Source organism: Amphiprion ocellaris, chromosome 8 (assembly GCF_022539595.1).
Source record: "Amphiprion ocellaris isolate individual 3 ecotype Okinawa chromosome 8, ASM2253959v1, whole genome shotgun sequence".
NCBI classification, from domain to species: Eukaryota; Metazoa; Chordata; class Actinopteri; family Pomacentridae; genus Amphiprion; species Amphiprion ocellaris.
The window spans coordinates 27,154,919-27,177,584 of NC_072773.1; the positions used below are offsets into that span (position 1 = coordinate 27,154,919).

General features: G+C 39.1%; 1 protein-coding gene across 2 annotated transcripts in view; it reads left to right on the plus strand.

The window, feature by feature from the left end:
* slc2a4rg (SLC2A4 regulator) overlaps nt 1-22,666 on the plus strand; it is a 39,190-nt gene that overhangs the window by 7,012 nt on the left and 9,512 nt on the right. The window contains exons 3-7 of one of the 2 annotated variants that reach the window (XM_023278633.3): nt 12,950-13,050; nt 14,751-14,989; nt 18,079-18,179; nt 20,288-20,561; nt 22,203-22,343. In XM_023278633.3, the coding sequence (XP_023134401.1) occupies nt 12,950-13,050; nt 14,751-14,989; nt 18,079-18,179; nt 20,288-20,561; nt 22,203-22,343 (856 nt within the window). The remainder of the gene's footprint in view (nt 1-12,949; nt 13,051-14,750; nt 14,990-18,078; nt 18,180-20,287; nt 20,562-22,202; nt 22,344-22,666) is intronic. The other variant, XM_023278636.3, reaches the window with a different exon arrangement.

Below are 22,666 nucleotides of genomic sequence, written 5' to 3' on the forward strand. Positions count from 1 at the left end.
TTCCACTACTTTTTAGTGACTATTCATTTGTAAGGTAGGGAAATGATTACATAGTCATCACTGGAATTTTCACAATGTTGCTATTGGCACTGAAATTGTAGATCTGCAGACTCACAAGCCAAGAGTTGATTTTGGATGAAAATATTTATTCACAGTTGAGCAACTTCAAAGCTTCTTTTTCTTAAAATTCATACAGACTGATTAGGTAATACAATTAAACTTTCAAACTGTAAATTCAGAAGATAAAACTGGTTTTGTCGGTTTTATTGCTTCTTATTGTACAAGACTAATGGACACAGTAGAGCAGGAAAATTTTCTGAATGTACTATGTAATGTTCCAGTGCATTTGCAAATAACTTCCACAACCAGATCTGAGATGACTGAGAGTAAGCCTTTTAATGTACAGTAAGCTCTTGATACTGTAAGTTTCATGGGTTTTGTTTTCTCTTGTTCTCAATCAGTACACTTAAATATCGTCACATACAAACACACAGTTTCTTGCACAGCTCTATCATAAGTCATCCCAGCCTGCTGATGACAAGGAGTGAAATTCAGTCCAGACTGCAAACAGAGAGAAGTCTGAGGAACGCCTTACACTTTGTTCTGTGCTGACCTGAATGGCATACATCTGTTTTAATGTCAGTGCTTTTCTATTAGCGCTCAGCATTTCTTTCTTTGTCTGAAGCTAATTTTGGTTTTCTTTCTCTGCTCGGAAAGAATTTAAAAGCTTTATTTTTATCAGGTGGAATTTTTCCCAATTAGCTGTCAGCCATTATTTAGTTTCATATATTCATATTTTTCAGTCCTCTGCGCCAACATTTCCTCTTAACTCCCTTTTGCTGTGTCAGTAACCCTTGAAACATCTCGGTGACCTGCACCTCACAATGGAAGCACGTGGGACATAGAAAACACAGTGCAGAGGGTTCTAACTGCATCCTGAGAAACATCACATGTCCACAGTCTCACTTGTAATTAAAGGATTATTGACATCCCTGTCTTTTGGTTTGGTTGTAGAAGAGAGCTGGACTGAACCTACGGCATTCCAATTGATTTTGTATTGACACAGTTAAACAATATGGGCACTGACGTCTCAAAATGCCTGGGCCTACAAGGGACTCATTAAGTGTGAAGCTGAAAGATCGAACACCTTCCACAGAGCTAGGAACTTCATTAAAAGACATTTTAAAGATTGAGCTTGAATAAACAAATTTAAAAGAAACCTGCCACACCCAGGCTGCAAGAGCCAGTGGGCCCAGTTCCTCACAAGCTCCGAAATAACCCCCTACGCTTGGTGTGTGTTAATTGAAGTGTACGTATGTGTTTAGACATGAACATCCTAAACAATAGAGCTGTATGGGCCAGAATAATGATTTATCCTTGTGCCCTCTAAAGAATGGTGCTTGAAGACGAGTAATCAAGCAGCTCTACAAGTCAACGGATTTGTGCGTTTCTCTTGCTTTTAATCCTCTTTTTCTCTCTCTCACCGACACACATACGCACTTTCATTCTGTAACCATAGTGAGGTAATCAGGTTTCATTTAGCACAGATTTGCCAGTAGCGCTGTTGTCCTCTCACCTCCTGGCTATTTCATCATGCATCAAAGCGTTTGCTGTGCCATGCTGAGTCAGTCAGCAAAATTTACACAAATGTCAATTATATTGATGTGTACAGAGTCACACACTCCTGTATTACATGTTTTAGATGACGCCTTATGTGCATGGACATGATATAGCTACATAATACATAGATATACTAGAGCAATATTGTGAGTGTATGATAACTAAATGTGTATTGTGTGCCTTTGTGGTTGAGAGAGGCAGAAAAAAAGAATCTTCTGCTTTATGTGTACTTTGTTTCAGCCCATTATCTTGGAATTTGTGGTCACCTCCATGTAACTGCACACTTATTTGCAAAGATAGACATTGATTTTTCACGGTTCCTTTTCATCTAAGTAAACTACCCCGATTCTGTTGATTTGTATCTTTGTCACTCACCAACAAGACCTTAAAAACTAGGGAGGAAAAATACATTTCAAATAGTGTAAAATTAAGAAGTCTAGAACACAGTGATTCAGTGTTGATTGTTTTTTTTGTTTCCATCTTGCAAAGACTCCTTTATTACTTTTACCTTTATTAATTTAACCCAAATTTCCAAGAGTTTAATTACAATTAGGACAGTTTAGCTTGGCTTTAAGTCAAGTTTTACTTTGTAGTTAGTATTAATAGGATACTTAAAAGCGACAGGGCAAACGTGTTTAAGGCAAGAGAAGTTTTTTGGGGTTTTTTTTTGCAGTGGACTAATGTGTGCATCACACTAGACTTCTTTGACTTTAGCCAAGATAACGTGGAGATTTCCGGCATGGGGAGAAGTACCCCTGCTTAATCCTAGTGGTGGTGGCTTCCAGCACCAACATGCCACTGCACAAAGCATTGAGTGTGTGAAGCTCTTCAGTCAGGTGCAGAGTAGAGCATAGATCACTGGCCAAATAACCCCAAGATGGCTCATAGCTGTTCCAGAGCAAGGGAATACTGAGAGATTTTCACAATCCGGTTATTCTCATTCTTCTCATCAGCTACATTTCCACCCACACTAGATTTTCATCCAGAGACACAAATGTTCACATTTTTTTCCTTGTCGTTTTGTTCATATACAAGAAGTAGTGCCAAGTATGTTTATCTTAAACATCTTGGAGGCGTAGTTCCACCAAGTCTGACATATTTCATGGGATTTCTTTTGTTTGTAACTTGTTTGCAACTAAGGGCAAACCCGGTCTTGAGTCTGTTGTTTCACAACTTTCGCTTTTCCTTGCTCCTGTCCGATCTGCCCCAATCCGGTTTGGACCAAGAATCAACACCATGGTCACAGTATATATACTAGGTCATGTTTACACTGTATTTTGTTCACCATAATTACACCATGAAGAAAAGAAGGAAAAAATGAGGCCGGAAGAGACACAGAGACAGAAAAGGAACTTAACGGAAGAGAAATGAATGTAAAGCTTAGTTTCACTTCATTAAAAAAAAAATCAGTCTGTCTGTGATATAGTATTATACTTTGCACTAGTGCATTTATAGAAGTTCCTTACTTTATTCTCCACTTGTTGTCAGTCATGAGATATCTATTGGAAGACAGTGAAGCGCAGTACATTGTTGCTTAACAGATTTGTTTGTCGAATCAATGTTGTCTTTCGTGTGGGATTATTTTGGGACTTCAGCGGACACATGGCACATTACACGATTACAAGAAACAAAAATATGGTGTAGGTGGTTGTAAGTGTGCTAAAACTGAGCTACAACAACAACAATAATAATACATTTTATTTAAAGCTCCTTTCAAGGAATTCAAGGGGCATAAGAGGCATAAAAATAGACAGCAGTAATTAAAAACTATATAATAAAAATATCAATAACAAGAATAAAACTAAGAACAACAAAGAGGTGTGGCACAGTGAGGCTAGGGTGTGAGGGAGTATGCAGTCCTGAACAGGAGAGTTTTGATTTTGGATTTGACAATCGGGAAGGTGTCACAGTTCCTGATATCCGGTCCTTTCATAGCTGTCAGATTAAAAAAATGAAGGTGAAACAGAGAAGTAAGCCCATTTCTGCACTTACAGGGAGGAGTGTCATACATTTTAAAGATACAGAGAAGAGCCATTTCCATCTCTGGTTTCACTTCAGCTCTTCTTTATAGTGGGTTTATATTAGCTCTCATACATCTGACAAGATTAACTAGAGACTGTACATGCACCAAGTGGGACTTGACGTGCCAAGAACATGTATGCCTGCATGTCCTACGGGTGTGAATGAATGCAGTGGTAATGTAGTGGTATGTTGTAGCTGGATCTGTTTTAAGTCTCACTAGCTCAGCACCAAGGATCCAGTCTAATGTCTAATCTGATTTACCCAGCCTTTAAACCTGCCTAACTACTGTAAGTTGCCCTAATTCGCTGCTTCCTATGTGATTATTAATAAAGATCATATATGAATGTAAGTCGTTAACTTGCTACATCATTCAATTATCTATTGCAACCTTTAGATAGACACTTTGAAACATTGAGTTGGACAGTTCATTTGTGACCTGACCTTGAAACAGCAGTTAACAATCTCAAATAAAGGTCCACTTGTTTGTTCTGAGCTTTTGAACGTATCTCATGGTCCTGATCAGCAGACTGAATTTGCTTAGTTGCCATGGAACTGAGCACTTCATGCCGCTAAACTTTCTGATGCCATTAATACATAAATACTTTTCGCATTTTTGTAAACCGAATCAGTATGTGAGTGTGAAAGTGAAGAGTCTTGTCTGAGAGAGACCTGACTATTTAACAGAAAGGCGCTTCAGTCACACAAGGCATGACTTTCCCTGGGCTGGACTATGCCTGGCAAGCTGTCCCATCTGCCTGTTTGTTTGTTTAGGAGAAATTCTGTCCTAATCTGACTGCCGCCAGGGTTTCGCCATGTTAGAAAATGCACAATTCTCACAACAGGACCAAGCATACGCATCCAACCAGCAGTCATGCTCATCCCATTTCATGAAATTCAGCCATCATATTTCACCTTGTTTGTAAATGGTAACAAAATCTAGATGGTTGGTTCAGAGCCCAGCTTTAATATCCTTTCAGGTATGAAGGAGCGGCTTTCCGTCTCTCCACAGCTGTCTGTAGGCAGACACTCAGTTTTATCATCAGAATCTCTCTAGTGTTTCCATGATGTGCTCTTATTGCCTCTATTCATCTTATTAACTATCCCATTGCAGGCATGTCAGGGTGCTATAAGGGCCATTTTGCTTTCCTTTGCATTTTCCTAGTGGCGTCACAGCCTTCTTCTGCAGGATGTTGAAACACTGATAATTTGAAGAGAGGTGAATGGTCTTTGTAGGCATAGGGCCAAAAGATCCACAGGGAGACTTAAATTTCCAAAGATTTGCTTTATGGCTTTTTTCTCGATATAAGTCACTGTCTTGTACTGTTTGGCAGTGCCAATGAAGGGTTGAGGATGTGATGATATTCAGTCATGTAAGGACTGAGGATATATCATAAAATTACAGGCACACTCACAACTAAAATCTACATTACAAAATAAGAACTGGCTATCTATCCCTTCATGAAATTGATCAGTGGATATTTTATATAGTGGTTCCCAATGACTATATGCAGTTTATTATTGTTTCAATATAGTTGTCACATTTTGTTTTGGTGTATTTATGATAGTAAAGTTTGAAATTGGAACTGTCTGTTGACAGATTTTTAAAAACATGTTGTTCAGCATTCAAATAGAAAGGAAAAATAACTAGTTCCAACTTTACCCATCAGTCCACTGGAAAAGATGTGTCAGAGTTTGAGTGTGCTGTTTTAAAATGCCTCCTTGCATTAAACTCCCAACACAGATTTACTGCGACTGCTCAATAAGCACACAGGCCTTTAGACATGCAGGTACACACAGATGCTGTTAAGCACACTCACTGTTAAATTCCTGCTTTAAATTCCTTTTTTTTTTTTTTTTTTTACTAGAAACCCTCACACTAACAGCCTGTGTTGGTTTGATTAGCGGTGCAACTACCAAGCAGCTCAGAGAAAATGGACTTTAACTTATTAACTGCTAAGTGCATCAGCACCTACCTCTTCTGAACTCTAGCTCCCCCAGTTTCTCTTTCTAGAAAAAAAAGACAATACTGATCAGTTTATTTTACTGGCTGCAATCTCTGTCTGTCTGACGCTGCCCTGCAGATATTTGGCTTCATGGCAGTTATTAGAGCAGAGTGGCTTTAGAACAGCATTGGTTTGCTTTTGCAAAACACAGGAAACCAGGCAAAGGCCTGCTCTGGCTTGTGATGGCAGAAGGGCAAATCTGAGGAGCAGGCAAGAGTGGGAGTGGGAGGTGAAGAATGAGGAACAAAATAAGAGCAAGAGTGCTGCAGAAAGAGGACTGACCACTGTTCAGGGCCTCCGCCATTTTAGTCTTTGTTAAGAGTTTCAAGACCTATTTCTTTCAGATGTTCTTGTTTACTATTTGGCTGTTCTTAGTTGTTTTACTTCTTAATTGCATATCAAAGTCTATGGTGTAAAGCCATTCTTATATTTTCCTCCCTTTTACTTGTTTAGTCAGTGGGAAATACGCATAAAGAAGTTTCCTTACTTGATTTGATTTGGTTTCCTTCAGCAGTCATGGCTCAAGCCTGTAGTTCAGCTGCTGGCAAAGCTCAGAGAAGACATGCCTATGGGATTTTTTTTAAAAAAATTAAAAATCAAACCCTTACCCTAGCCAAGGGTGGTTTGGATTATTTAGTCACATGAAATTTTGATTTGAATGGATGTCAGACAGGACAAAAAGTTTTTCAGGGAGAATGTACAAAATAAAAGACAAATACTTGGCCGACTTCTTTGAGTGGCTACATCGTCTCAAATGAAGAATGGCATGCATTTTGATAAGAAAGCTGTGCTTTCTGGCAGAACCATTATCTTATTTGCTTCACTCAGTCATAAAAGAAAAAAAGCGCTAAGGCTACTAGTCAGAATAGACTGCCCTGCATTCCCCTCGCAACAGTGCTGTTATTGGCGGGTACTGACAAAAGTTCTAAGGGAAGTTGCTATAGCTACAAATTAGTCTTGTTGTATGTAGTGACAGTAGGGACATTAAATATGGTACCAACAATTTGCCCAGTAACATGAATATTCGAGGTGTCTAGTGAACTATAGACTAGTTGTATTTTTTCATATAGTCATTTATTTTTAATAATATTAAATAAATCTAAAATGATACCATTTAATTATAGGATTTCATGTAAGGTAGAAGTGGCATGAAGAGTAACTAATTTAACAACTTTGGAGAGTTGGATTTTTTGATTAGGTTAAGCCATGTGTATTACTTGCATTTTATTTGACTTATACCAACAGGTAACCCATGTTTTCCTGTGTTTGATAGCTCTAGGCTAAGACAGGGGCATGACATGCAAGTCAGGTAGCGTGTCAAGATCTACTTTGTCATTAGCCATTCGATTGCTTGTGCTATGTCAACATTTTCTCACAAAGGAATGTTTATCACAAGCTCTCAGATGGGACGCGCATAAAAGTTATTCCACACAGAACAATCCTTTTTGATGTTTGACTGGTGAATTTGGCATTACAGTAAAACTTGGTGATGTAAGTACGATCCTGTCTGTGTAGTTTATGACCTACCGAATCAAACACCACAGAAGGAATCATGCCTTTTGCTCCATGTCTATCCTCGATTATTTTGCCAGGACAAGCTATCTGTTGTTTGTGCTCGTCCCTAAGGCCACAGATTGCATTCTAGGATCAAGAGTGAGAAAGAGAGGGCTTTTTGTCCCAACACTGAATAGCCATTGCACTCACAGCCCACATTAAAGTGACACGGCTCCTGCCTAACAGCCTCTCTCTCTCCAGGGGGTTCAGAGCCTGGGGACTTACGTAAGGGGCAACATGTGTATAGACTGCACAGTAATGGGGGAATTATAAAGATGCAGACACATGCACACACACACAGTGACAACACCACCTGATGCCTACTAACATTTCTATATCAATATATTTTTTTTTCATTGTGTATTTATAGTACATGCTACTTTATACCAAGACATTACAGAAATTTAAAAAGGAAAACACTAAAAGAGGCATAGTGGACAGGCGTGGGATAACAGCTGTAAACATGGGGGACACAGGCTTGTGTTGAGTTGGGGGCAGCCTGTTTATGGCCAGTTATTACCATCTGCCCGCAGCAAGGAAGTGAGATAGAGAGAGGAACAGAGGACATTATGTAATACTGTGGAGTCGAGGCAGGATGATGGGGGACAGAGGGATTGCGGGATTGAGAGCAGTGGGTATTCTATTAATAGTGGGTGGGGCAGCTGTCCGGGCTGCACAGCAAGAAGAGAATCATCAGCTCTAACCTGGTCAGTACTAAAATCCTCATGTCACAATGTTACCTCAGTATACAGGATATACCGGTTTGGCAACATTATACTGTTCCTTGCACTGTTTATTTACTTTTTGTGTGTGCACTTTTTTTTTTTCAAAAGATCAATTTTCAATTTTCAAAAGAGCCAATGAGGATCCTCTAAGACTTGAAACGGGCTGAAAGGGAAAAGGAAAGAAAGATACATATCAGAACTCGTGACAGAAAAAAATCTATGGTTAGCAATAGTCTTTGTGACTTTGTGGTTACTGTTTCTTTCTTTGTCAGCCTCTCCCACATTCTCTCCCTCTGAATGTGTGTGAGGATGAGTGATGCAAACATATGTTTTAGAGATGAATTAATGCAAGACTTAACCGCAGATAGTGTATCTCATGACTGGAAACATTAACCCTATTTTCTGTGTGTGAATCACTACCGCTGTGTACATTTGCATTCGTTTGTGTTCAGAGGGGATAAAAAGGGAAACTGACAAAAAATCGTATTAACACTTGGTCCATGTGTGGGGAATATGTATCCTATTTGTGTATAAAAGTTGATTTTGACTGCATATGTTTGTGTGACAGTGTTTCACCTTTTTAACTGCCAAGGTCATACTCAATCTCCTTCCCAATCTCAAGCACACGCAGCTGCTTTGAATATGAAGAAGCCGGCACACACGGATACACATACAGTACATACAGAGACCCACAAATACACCCTGATGATCTGTTTTGGGATCATGTTGATCACATGATCACATTGGATGGATAAGTGCTATTTAAAACAACCACCACTGGCACTAAGTCAAAGATCAGAGATTACTGTTGGTGGCGTACTGGCCCCGTGAAAACCAGACGTCATATAAGACTGATAGACATTGAAATGCCCTAGTACTACTCGGTCCTTTCTATTCTGTCGTCTTTCCTCCTGATCTTCTTAAATTGATTTCTTCCTCGCCGTCGGTGTTGTGCAGTATCTTTTCCTTTGAAAATGATACCAACGCCTCTAGCGTGTTGTCCAAGGTTTAAAGGATATTGCAACATTGGCAGAAAAACTGAGATAAAAAATTCCCATGGCAGAGCCAATGCACAACTGATAAACATGTCAAATCTTTAGCCGCATGTGTTGTCTTTTGTGGATTTTCAAGTTGTTTACAAACTGGTCTGTGTGTTTTGTGGTAGTTGGGCTGTATCTTAAGTGAACTTGTTATGAATGCAATGTGTGCTATAAACCTGGCAGATCTTGAGGATTTCTACTGGACTGGTAACTAGAGCAGAGGTAGTGTGTTAAATATAGAGGGAAGGCCATGTCTTCTCCCCAACAACAGCAAAGGACCCACCACAGTACTGGGTGGTGGTGCCAAAAAGCAACGCAGCAGCATCACATCAACATTTGCAGTATCAAAGTCCAAGTGTCCTCCTAGGACCTGTTGTGGAATACTACTGTGTTCCAGTTTTTTTCCCCCAAGTGTTTCCAATAAAAAGCCAACCTTGAAAATCATCCCACAGAAATTCTCCTGGACTCATTGTAACTTAATGAATCTTGGATGAAATGACGGTCATCTACAAAACTTATCTGTTCATTGTACACTTTCCCCCCTTTCTGCTTTCTGAGCGTGTTGTTGCTGCGTGTGTCTTGGCTTAGCTCTAAGCGATAGTCTCTTTCTCTCCCTCTCCCTCTGTATGTGCCTGGGCCTGGCTTGTTGACTTTAGCCGGCCCATGTGTTGTGCTTCTGCCAGAGGGGAGTGTTCTTGGCCCAGCCAAGGCCAATACAAGTTGAGGAAGGAAGGTAAGAGGGTGTTTGGTGTGGGTGTGTGTGTGTGTGTGTGTGTGTGGGTGTGAGAGAGCTAGTGTATGGTTTTGTTTGAGCATGCATTTCAGTGTGCCAAATGCTCCAACCATATTACACAAATACACATGCAGGCAAGTACAGTTAAACAGGGTTAGGACTTCCCAAATGAGGTATACTACCTGTCTCATGAAATGCATTTCGACAGTGCTTGTAAATTTGACAGCTTCAAATATGAATAGCATGACTACGCGTCATAAAATACTGTAGCTACATAGTATTTATGTGCCTACACATGTTTATATGCATATGTGGGTGAGGGCTGTTTGTCATGTCATCATTAAATGTACTGCATGCCATAAATGCAGCATGGATAGACAGAATGGCTCTTGTAAACATCCAGATTTGGGGAGTAAAAAACCAAAAAACCCACTCCATCCCCCTCCCAAACACATATACATATACCACACACAGACAAGCTTTGTTGACAGCAATCTCTGCTCTCCATTTTCCTCTTTCTGGGCACTAAATAAAGGCATCCCCAGTTTAACTTGCTCCAAAATAAAGCCTGTCATAAGAAGATGTAGACAGATTTACTGTGTGTCAGTGTTGTTGCTCTTTGCCTGTCCTCCACTCCCACCAAGTTTAAAGGCTCCATAGTTACTCCAGTCATGTGAGAAGTGATGGAGAAATTAGTGGGCTGTGTTCTTAAAGTATCTGCGGGCGCTGATGTGCTCGTCAGAGTAAGCCATGGACACAATTGACTGTGCTCTTATCTATCCGAGCTGGTTTTATGATGGCAGAGTGTGGCAGCCATCTGCTTCTAACTTGGTGTTAACACTGATATCAAAGGCATCTGATGGCAACAGTAGATTAGCTTTTATTACTGCTGTCAGCATGAATTAAAGCCAATCAGAAGGTGGCTCTCTGAAAAGGGGTATCTAAAACATGCCTTTATTGTCACTTTTTCCTTTACTCAGACACACACAAAACAGTTACAGTACATGTAGTGAAACTGTGGTGGGGTGTCATCGTTGTTATGGGAAGCAGAGGAAGGAAAATGCTCAATGTCAGGAAATTGGGGTGGGTTGGAAGGGTGGGTATTAATGGACTAAGTGTGTGTTGGTATCTGTGTGTGTTTGTATGCATATGTACAAGAGAGGGATATCGAAGTCTGACTTGGCTCTGACATCAAGTCATAAGTTTGTCATCGTCCCAGTTTGTGTTTTTTTGTTTTATAATTTGTCTACCTAATAACAAACACACCAAAAGCAAAGGCACTTGTGAGTGTCAGTTGTATGCTGCTAGTATGCAACACTATTGACAGGCCAAATGAGACCTAACCAGGACTCTTAACTCACATTTTACCAAATTTAAAGCAGGATTTCCGTAAAACTACGATCAGACAGACATGTTGGCCCCAAAATGAGAATAACAGCACAGAAATGTTATTAAGAAAGAGACAGAAGTCCATAAATCAAAATCGTGTCCCTGGTTGGCCTTGTTTAGTGCAGAAAACAAGGCTAATGACTGAAACAGGACACGACTAATCTTGTTATCTTTCTATCTCTCGTCCAGACTGTGTGTGTGACGTGTGTGTTTATGCCTGTGAATGTGTGTGTGTGTGTGAGGTGCATATGTGAGTTACCCGCCTTTCCTCTGTAAATATGTCTTCTATTTTCGCTGCGGTGTGGATATTATTCTTTGCATACCAGGATTCTCTCCATGTTGGTATTTTATAATTACACACAACTGTTTTGCCTAATGCCTACATTGTATTCACAGCTCACAAACACACACACACAGACGCACTTAGCGCATGTTTTGAGATGTTGGGAGAGTAAAACCAAAATCTTTCGTCAGTGTTCAAGCCATCACTGAGAGATTCCTCCATATCTGGTACATTCCGTTGTGATCTGTTTGCTTCGCATCCACCACATTCTCATCAGCGTGGGGGCTGAGCCATTTTATAAAAACTTTTTCTGTCTGTAAAATGTTTCTCAGACTACTCATTTGTGTGCGAGTGTGCGTGCGCAGGTACATGTTGGCTTTCTGATTTAAAGTACACTTCTGTATGTGTTTGTGGACTCCAGTGTGAAGTTTGTGCGTAGTGTGTGTGTGCGTGTGTGTGCGCACTGAGACTCAAAGCAGATTTCTGCCAGGGCTTAGGGCTTGGCTGAGAGAATGCCTCAAACCAGTTTACTCTGGTTGTGTAGTGGAGAAGTCCGGGGGCTGGACAAGGACCTCTTAAAGCTGCAGGCTCCATTTCTCTTTGAGTATGAATGTGTTTCTGTTTTGTGTTAGCACATCTTTGTACATTTGGATTTGTACATACTTACAGTACATAGCTGTTAGGTACTCAGGTCACTGTTTATGCCATAGCAACTTGCCGTTTTTCAGGATTTTACATGAGAATTTACTTTCAATTATGTGTGTGTGCAAATGTGCACAAGTGTGTGGGTTGGTTCTTGGCCCAGCCTTAAATAATTTTCCCCACATTTCAATTTCAAGGACAAGCAAGAACAGGGGTGAAGAGTGCTAAATAGAATCAACTGAGAGAACAAATGTGTGTGTGAATCAGATACGTTTTGTTCATGTTTTCAGGATCTTGCAAATTGCTGTGCAGTCACATTTTTATTAGAATGCTGGATAACTAAGCACACTCTCAGGGCTCTCTATGTATGTGTTTGTGAATGTATGCTGTGGGTATTATAAAAAAGATTTAAGATGAGGGTGGACTGTTCAGCATGGGGCTTAGTGAGCAGGAAGAGAGAAACAAGCATCTCTCTCCCGCTGTCTATGAGAGGTTATACAAGTTGTGCAGATACCACAAAACACTTTCGTTCTAGAGGCTTTCAATTCTCCTGTGCACACAGAGGCACAAAAGCAAACACACTTAAACAGCGGGTTGTCCAAGGCTACCTGTACACAGTATTGTTTATCTATTTGGGCTCTGGCTAGTTGTTGCATTTGTGTACTGCATAATTTAAATTTTTTCTAACATTACCGTTGATTTTTGGGTTAGCTACAGAGATTTGCAGTTTTCCCTGAGGATAAAGCCAGTTTTTTTTCTGAAACATTTTTTTCGTTTCTCCGATACGCAGTCAAAAATAAACTTTTACAAACAATGGCTGAAAATTGATCTGTTCACACATATTCGGGGCTGGAGGCAAAGCGAAGACAAGAGCACCTGTGAAAAACGACACCTGACATTCTTCCTATGTGGTCAATCCATATTTGTGTGTTTTGCAGGAAGCCCTCGGATCATGCTGATAAGGAGGTGATGGCTGCCACCGTTCTGACCTCACTGTCCACATCCTCTTTGGTGCTCTACCCTTCCTCTGCACCTACAGGTAACACAAAAACCTCTGTATCAGCTGCATTCAACAGTTTACCTGCTGCACCTCCAGCAGAAGCTGCTCCATCAAACACTGACTCATCCTCTACATTTAACAAATCAAGGACATTCACTTTAAATCATGCCAAGGGTTACTCACTCCGAGGTAAAGCTGTGAACGGTACTCATCACAAATGACTTGATGTTAGTTTACTCTGACACAGACTGAGCTGCTTGAGTCATTGATGTGTTAACCTGTATATACAGTCAAAGGGAGTCTTGTTATTAGCACTATACCCTTTTCTTTGTATGCATCCATGTTTACCCATGCCCAGCACTTTTTTGCCAACTGTTTAGCCTTGACCCTATCACCACAGCTCTTTTTGGTGTTTTCAGTGTTGCTGTGGTTGCCATTACCATGCCAACCCCTCCAGATGGTCAAAGTCCTGTCAACTTTTTTTTTTTTTTTTTTTTTTTTCCAAGCTCTGCATTAAACCAAAGCTGTGGTTTTTGAAATCAGGAAGACATCATGTAGCTAGTCAGATCCATGGGAGCCATAGGCCCAGCCAGGGGCACCCTGTTTTACCCTGCTGTACAAATTGGGATGAAGTAGAAAACAAATCAAGAGCTGTAAACTTTAATTGTAGAATTCAGCAGTCAGATCTTATCAGAAGATGCTGTGGGTTTGTGAGGAGGTACGCTTGATGAAATGCTTACTTGATGCAAAATATTGCAGAAAGGAGATGTTGGTTGACACTTCGATTTATCGTTTGGTGGAGTTTATAAAAATATCCATGAGCTAATTCCTGTTAAAGGTTTAGGTGATTGTACTGTTGTTTAGCAGAACTCCCAGCACACATCTACTTATAATGCTCATTTAACAAAAAAATACTTTTTTAGTGTTTTATGTAGCATGACTTTTACAGTTGTTATGTGTTGTTGGGACTCACTTCCCCTATATTGTTTCTTTTAGGAGTTGAAGTCAGACTGCCCATGCTAGGATTTGTTTTTCACTTGTAGTAACTGCACCTGATTCGCTTAAGTGCCTTAGTAATTCTGTAAAATAGCACCGTAATCCTCATACCCAAATTGATGTACGCTATATATTTATGTAAACCAGTATTCAGCTCCTTATATTTCTGTAGGAAAGTTATTGGTTTATATAAGTTAATCCCCACCATACATGATATTAAGCTTTGGTCTATATTGGGGTTTAGGTTTTTTCTAATACTATCTGTAACAGTAAAAGTCCGATCAAGCCATCGTGATTATCAAGACATAGGTTAATGTTAGGTTAAGCCTCACTGGATTGGTCAAAAGGTCAAAGTCTTTGGAAAGGGTTTCTGGGCCAAGACTTAGAGAAATACTGTAGTACCTTGTCCAGGAAATTAAAGATGTTTGGGCTTAATGGGCAGGCTTCAACATAGCTTAATGAAAAATGGTAGGACAGTAAAGTATCTATATAGATATTAAAGTTTAGGGATCAAACAGGCTTTGGAATTATTTTATGTTTTAATTTCCATTGTACAGTTTTAGGATTTGGGTCAGGATTTTTTTCCATACAGTCCCAACATTATGTTGCCAGTAAGGTTTTGTATTTTAGGCCTTTTTGGGCATTTGTTCACATTAATTTTGCCTGTTATCAATCATGTAACACTCATTTTGGACATATCTTGTCATTATTCTAAATTTAACTATGTATTCTCCAAACTGCAGTCCAGGAGACAGCCAATAAGTCTTGGAAAGAGGTGCTGTCAACTAGCTACAGCAGTTCGACCAGCGGCAACTGGAGCTGGGATGCCAGTGACCAATCAGTACCCTCCACACCGTCCCCACCACTCACCAATGATACCAACAAGAACTTCCTGCTCTCGTCCCAGGCTGATGATGTCAATGAGGATGTCACAGAGAACACGCACTTCATGTTTGAGGACCCCATACCTCGGAAGCGAAAAGTAAAGATGGATGCGCATGTCCTGCTGCAACATGTAGAGTGAAAGAGTTCACACATTTAAAATTTCATCCCATCATTGGGTGTTTTTTGGTCAAATTGTTTCTGTTTAAGTTTTAATTTGAAATGTATTTCCTGCTTTTAATACTCGATGAAAAGGCTAATATAAACCATTTTTTGCGAGTCAGCAGCTCATATCATTTCACTTGTCTTCACACGATTTTTTTCTCAGTTTAATTTTTGGTGTGTACACTAATCCTTGATCACAAAACAGTGTAATACAGTGCATGCATTTTTTTGTTCACAAAGTCCTTTTTTATTATTATTAGAAATATTTGAAACTAATGTTTGACATTAAAAGGCAAAATGACAAAATTTACACTTAATGATTTAAACAAATTTCCCCTTACAGTATTGTCTCCGTGCTGTAAATTATTTTGTTTGATTTGAATGCTCATATTAGGTAAAACATGTCATATTTGAATCAAATGATAACTTCTAAACAACTAGAAGGTTTTCATTCTTTATTTAATTTCCTCAGTGACAACTGAGGCCTGACAAATTATGTTTTTTGTTTATTCATCCAATGGTCCACCTCATGCCTTTCTCAGGAATACAAATCTCTTAAGTGCTTGGAGGATCTTTTTTCTTCAAATTTATCACAAATGTCAAATTAAACTCAAGAATGAACTAATTAGATTTTGGTTGACCATAACTCTATAATCCATACAGTCCATTCACATAAATGTCTGTTGTCAAAAGTCATATCTGGACAGATAAGATTACAAACTATTATTTTATCAATTAGCAGAAACATATCACTGAGGCAGTGTTTCAGGCAGTTAGACACAGTATGTGCAGAAGTGCTTAGGAAAGTGTCTATAATTTAATGACCAAGCCTAGCAAATGCATACAGCCAGTATAATTCAAGAATTTTCTTTTAAATTCACTTTAAAGGAATGACAAACATTTTTTCTCAGATTACAGTTGTAGACAAACAAATCTCATGTGCTTTTTGTTATTTCTTTAAAGCAACTGGAGGAAGAGACTTTGGAAAGCACCACAGAAACATTCAGAAAATGTGAAAACCATGCTGTTTAATAGTGTCTGACATAAGGCCAGTTGTTCTCTGCTTGTGTGCATGATGGATTATCATGTCCTTTTGTACTAAGGAAACAATCCAGTACAGCAAAGTGTTTTCATTGTCAAGCAGCTTTACATCCCTTTCTCAGGCCCTTTCAGGGGAAGAGGTGGGAAGGTTTTGTAAGAAAGGAGAGGAGGCAGACGGAGGAGGGATGCAGGAAGTAAGGGTTCAAGGGATGCATTAAAATGAGGGCAGTTAGAAGGTGTAAAGAAGGAAAGCAGAATTGATGCTTAAGGTAGCAGCAGGAGAAATGAATCTAAATATTCCTCCAGCCATGCAGTAACAGAAGAGGGCTTATGTTCTGCATATGTGGGAGTTTGCAATTCAACCTCCATGGAGTAAGGCAGCAGGGAAGATTCTTGAGCTGACGAATATATGAAACCATGAAGACTCCAAGGACAATGCTACCAGAAAGTCATGCCATTCTATAGCAGACATGAAATTAAGTAGGATGATGCTCGGAGGAATATAGAAAAACAAATTGTGTGAGCCAAAAGGTGAACTAACTTGCTGGTTAGCTTTGGGTTGTAATACAGCTGATACTAACTCCAGAGGTCTGAACTGTGTATGAACAGCCACCCCTTGGACTGTATGATGTCTGATTTTGTACAGGCAGTGAGTTAAGAGGATTATTACACACGGCAATCAGCAGTCTTACTGTAACTGTGCTAAGATGCAAGAAAAACGCTTAAAGAATTAAGTGATTTACGATTGTTTGTGGGATTTAAGACTGCTGTGAATTACTATTAGGAGTGTTGTTTTAAACAGTATGGTAGAGTACCTGCATATAGCCAGAACCACACAAGGAGTTCTATAGAATGTCAGTGTTGAACACAATGAAAGGTGGTGACAGTCAATTAGACATAGTTAAGAGGAATAGTGTAGCAGAGAGTTAACATAACCATTGATAAAAACCTGTTCTACTCTCACCCCCCCCCCCCCCCGCCCTTCTTTCTCCAGAGGCTGTTGGAAAGTAATGAAAGTACACACCCACTGTCTTTCATTAGCAGTGATGCAGGTCTCTGCCTGCTCAAGGGACAGCTGCCAGCCCCTGATATGTGAAAAAGAAAATGAATTGAAATAAAAACACACTCCATCTAGCCATCTCTTCGCAGCTCACTTATTAACTAACTAACCTACAGAGCTTATCTTGGGTTTTCTGTTAAATCAGATTTCAAGAGGCTCAGTTATGATAAGCATTTCCAAACACTCCTTTTGCTAATCAGATGTTAAAAAGAGGCCATGATTGTTTGTACTTGTGGTCCTGCAACACTTGTTTATTTAGTTGCATTTTTGTGAGAGGCCTTAAATTTTTTGTCAAACAATATGGCTAATCCTAGCTTTTGCCCTCACATCAAACTATTTTCAGTGCTTTGAAACCTCAACCCAACACACAGCATGCACAGACAGCAGGGAAAGATCAAAAATAATCTATTTATCTATTAATCAGTCTCTCAGTATAATTTCATTGTCTCATCTCTGCCCCCTTCTTTTTCTGTACTTTTATTTCTCTTTTGCTCTGTATGTGTCTAAAAAAAGTCTCCTACTGAGCTGATATTTTTATCAGCTTACTGGTCTCATAGATCTCTAATGAAGCATAGTTACTTGCCAATGAGATCCACACAGAAGAACGAGACAAGACATGCTGCATCAACCTCTGTTCCCATGAAATACATAAGAATAGGGTTCTGCCGAAAATGTGTTATTTTTTCTATTTCACTTAGGCTATCTGACAGCTGATCTTTTTCTGTTGTTGAGAAAATGATTCACAAACCGAGTGCAAAGACCAAAGTTAGATGTAATCGTATAAATGCACAGATGTTACAGCGACTCCGGTTATTTATTTGTGTAACTGTGAGAAAATCAGTAATTTTGTAGTAACATGTTAAGGCTGTCCCAGTTAGCAGTCGCCTAATTGTTGTTATTTTTGTGGTAAACATCTCTTTCAGAACTCCATGAAGGTAATGTTCAAGTGCTTGTGGAAGAACTGTGAAAAAGTCCTCAGCACCTCCTCAGGGATCCAGCGACACATCCGCACCGTCCACCTGGGGTAAGTTGGTCATCATCACAGAACAACTGAATGCACGCGGTGCTCAGTTATTGTTTCCTGGATTTCAGGGTGCAGCTGTCCAATGAAGACCCTTAGCCAAGGTCCTTGGCACTGCCCCGCCTACCTACCTTGTGTTGTATCTACTTTCAGATGTAGCTTTGGATAAAAACATCTGCTAAATGAAATTGTAAACTGTAAAATTGATCAACATGAACTGCATATTTACAGATCTTACAGATGCTGTAAAATGTTTTGAAAAATGATATTGAAGTCTGAATATTTTGACTTCGCCACCTTTAGTCTTCAGTGTGTATTCTTTCTTTGACACTGTCTAGTCGTGTGTATCATGCACTTAGCACAGTTTTTGTCTTTGCTAAATACCTACACACTAACTTTGCTAACATGAACATTGATCTAATTGATGTTTTACTGAAATGCAGACTTTAGTTATGATAAGGACCTTTACATCGTATGTGTCATGTTTGCAATCTTTTCTCCGCAGCTGCAGGGTAGTATTGTCAAACATTGTGATTTAAATAGTGTGGTTAGACAGGAAAAGTGACACACATTTCACTTGTCACAGACTGGATGCTGTCCAACTTCCTGCCTTTACATCTGACTAACTAGGCTATTGTATTACCATGTCTGCACACAGGTGCTAACAGGCACAGCTGGAATCTCAATCATTTAAACCCACTGAGTATGTAAGAGTTTATACATGAAACATCAATGCTTGTATGAGTGGAATATAATTTTGCCAAGTTGGGGGATTTTTTTAGCTGCATCATAAATATTGTACCTCTAATATTACTGTTTTTGTTTTCATATTATCATTTACTAGTATACCTACCTAATTGCTCAAAAATCAAATAATCTTTTGGAAACTGTAAAACATGAAACACATAAATCTAGCCTTTGAAATGGTTCAACCAGAGTGACCAACATTGCAAAGATAAAGGATCTGCCTCATAAGATAAGAGATGAACTTGGGCCATTACACCAAAAAATGTTTTGGAAAAAAGTCCACATCCTTGACATGAAGGCACATAAAAGGGCTTACTGATACTTGAATATGCAAGAAAAAATTCAACAGACCTGTAGAGCATTGAGAGTCTGTTTTATAGTGTTCAGACCAAATTGGAATTGTTTGTTTGAATGCCATTTGGATTCATTGAAATACCAGGCAATTAAAGAATATTAGTGAGCTTTTACAAATGAGGAACAGGCTGCAATTCCAAAAGAAAGAAAAAAAAAGTTTTGTAGCGTTCATAAAGGCCAAGGGATTTTATTATGATTAAATATTGGCTTTGGTGATTGGACTATTTTGCTTATGGATTTTCTTCTGAAAAAGAAAAATATTTAATGTTATAAATAAGCTCAACATTATCTTCTCAAAAATCATGTAAAACACATTAAAGTTTCTTTGACTCTTCACTAGAATGTTCGTGTGGTTAAAGCAGATAAATAATTTTGATTGCAACTTTGAATTGTCCAATAAAGACAAATTAATCGTAACATCGCCTAACCTATTCCAGCATAACTTTGATATCACAATGTTATTGTATATATTGTTTTTACTGTCTACATATGAATGTGAGAGGTAAGAAATTATATCATATGTGGTCCACTGAGTCAGAAATGAGTCATATTGTGGCTGTTTTTTTCTCAATGCAGCATGTAAACCTGGGATAATGTGAAAAGACAGTAAATGTTATTGTGTAAAGATAGTGTCATATTTATTATTATTGTGAATATATAGTCAATAATCTTTTATTAAAAGTTAAGACTGGGACTCTGTTACTCTAGGGATTGAAAGTATACTCTGACTTGCTTGCTGTCCCCAGCTTATATGTCTGAGTTTCCTCTTCAGCCGATTGGCTTTTAGTGCCCCCTGCTGTTTGAAAGAGTACACATTTTTTTTTTTTTTTTTTTAGTGCCATAATAGATTCAGATTCAGACAACTTTATTTGTCCCTGCTCTGGTTAAGCTTATAATGTTAGTGGCACCACTTTTAAAATGCACTATAATGTTATGAAACTCTGGCTATTACTTCTTCTCGGTATTAATTGTGTATTTGCAGTTTATCATGCAAATAATTTTGCTTGCAGGCGAAACAGTGACTCGGACTACAGTGATGGAGAGGAGGACTTTTACTACTCAGAGATCGAGGTCAACATGGACAGCCTAACAGAGGGTCTGTCCAGCCTCACACCCACCTCACCCACCACAGCTGGTCCTCCGCCCATCTTCCCTCCACCGCTCACCGATGTCCCTCACTCCGAGCACATCAATATGAATGGTTCGCAGAGCCACGCCCCTACATTGCTCAGTCAATCAGCTCCCTCCACACTCTGTCATATCCGCACTGACCACGCCTACCAGGTAATTGACACGGTGTAACACACATAACTAAATGGCAATCCATGAAATAGATGCTATTACGGTACCTTTAAAAACGAGATAACACATAGATTAAATTTTCCATCATATGGAGTCTGCACAGGAAGTTTTTGTTAGTGCATAAAAAAAAAAAAAGGTCAGGGTGAGTTACTTAGCTCCTACACCAGTGTGGGTTGGAGAATATAACAAGGTCCACATGAAGGATGAAATCAGAGTATATTTTTTATATTTTTATATTAATTTTGTAGCCAGAAAAGATTTAATTTCTAGAATAAATTACGGTTAAATACCTGCTTACAAAATTTAATATAAACTTCTTAAACCTCTATAAACCTTTTTCTTTGTGCCCTTCTTCTTTTTCTTCTTGTTTTTACTGTAGCAGTTCATGTGCACAGCTCATTTATATGTCCTTGGAGATAAAATGAAATGGTTGCAGCTGGAAGAACACATTTGGCATAGATATAAATATTTAAAATACTCAGTATTGAATTCAGTCCTTTGCAGTGGTTTGAGGTAGTACTGAACTTTCAGTTGCCATGACAACAGAAAATGCACATAAAAATAGATGTACAGTATGCATATGCAAAAGTGAAACAAATGCTTCTTTGTATCATACTTTGCGCAAACACTTCTATTTGATTCTGCTAACTTCATGCTCTTACTGCTATTCTTTCTCCTTCTCAGAAATAATTCTTTGACATATTATGCAAGAGTATAAGGCTGGGCTCATACTACAGGAGTTTTCAAGTCTAAAGAGATTTTCATATCAGGTTGTACCACATATATAAACTTTACAGATATTCCTCTCACTGACTTCAGTCACGTATACACTACGAGATTTGAAATTAAGGGTGCTTCACGCACTGAAGTATGTTATTAATATGATCATGCCAAAAGGAAGCAATCAGGGAGCAGTGCGCCACGTCACGTGATCTTAAGGTTAAACAGCTTGCTGATCAAACAACTTGCTGTAACACTAATAATATCTTGGATTGCTATTAAATTAAGTGAATGAGAAAATGGTTCAGAAGATGTGGTCAGCATGGTTTGTTTATCCTTCAATGAGAACTAGAGGTGAGATTTTAAGTTGTTGTTTTGATATCGGTAGCTAATGTTGGCCTCCAGGGCTATAGTGTTTTGCCTTGTTTTACAACCGTGTCCGCTACTCTGGGTGATAGTGACACCACACGAACATGTGTGATATTAATCGGGACAGTCCCAATGAATCTGCCAGCAGTTCATGAGGTTAAAGACTGAATCTGTAAACCCCTCAGATTATCAAAGAATCTGGGACGAACACTGGCTCAAACCAAGATCCCCAACTAGATTTTTTTCTGTAATTATTAAGAGAGGTGACATGAGGGCTGGTTGAACTATATTTCTCACTATAAGTCTAAAATTTTGCATTTATGGCAATTTTTTAAAATGGTCACAGGCAGTTTTGCTCTAGATTTATGTTCAGCATTGATTTGAAGGCATATTGGAGAAATGCCTTCCCTACTAATTATACCTTCTATTTCTATTGTATTCTCTTCTTCTCTGTTTCTGTCTGCACATTTCCTGTCCCTCCTTATTTCTGTTGTGTCCTCTTCTGGTTTCGTGGGGTGGTTGTCCATGTTCCAGGCCACTGCTCCAGTGAGTATCCCAGTGGGTCCTGAGCTGGCTGGGATAGGCAGTGGTAATGGGATCGGGCCTGGAACTGGAACTGGGAATGGCATCAGTGTGTCGTGGCAGTCACCTCCTGTCATTTTTAAAGGCGTCCCGGTGAGTGAGGCCTGGTCTCACGGCTTTTTATCTTTATCTTAATTTCTCTGTTTCTGTTTCAACTTGAAGCCATTTGAGCTTTTTGTCACTGTTTTTTCACTCTCTTTGCTTCTTTACATCATGATCATTTTATACTGAGAGGTATTATTGCTTCTTTCTTGGGCACAATTTAACAATCAAGACAGGAAAACAAACTATATATGTACAGTGTTAAATGTTGTTACCCATGTTATACTATTTGTGTTGTCTCACATGCAGGAAGAAATCACTGAATATGGAGTGTGAATAAATATGAGGAATATGTTGAAAAATATTGAGTAGAA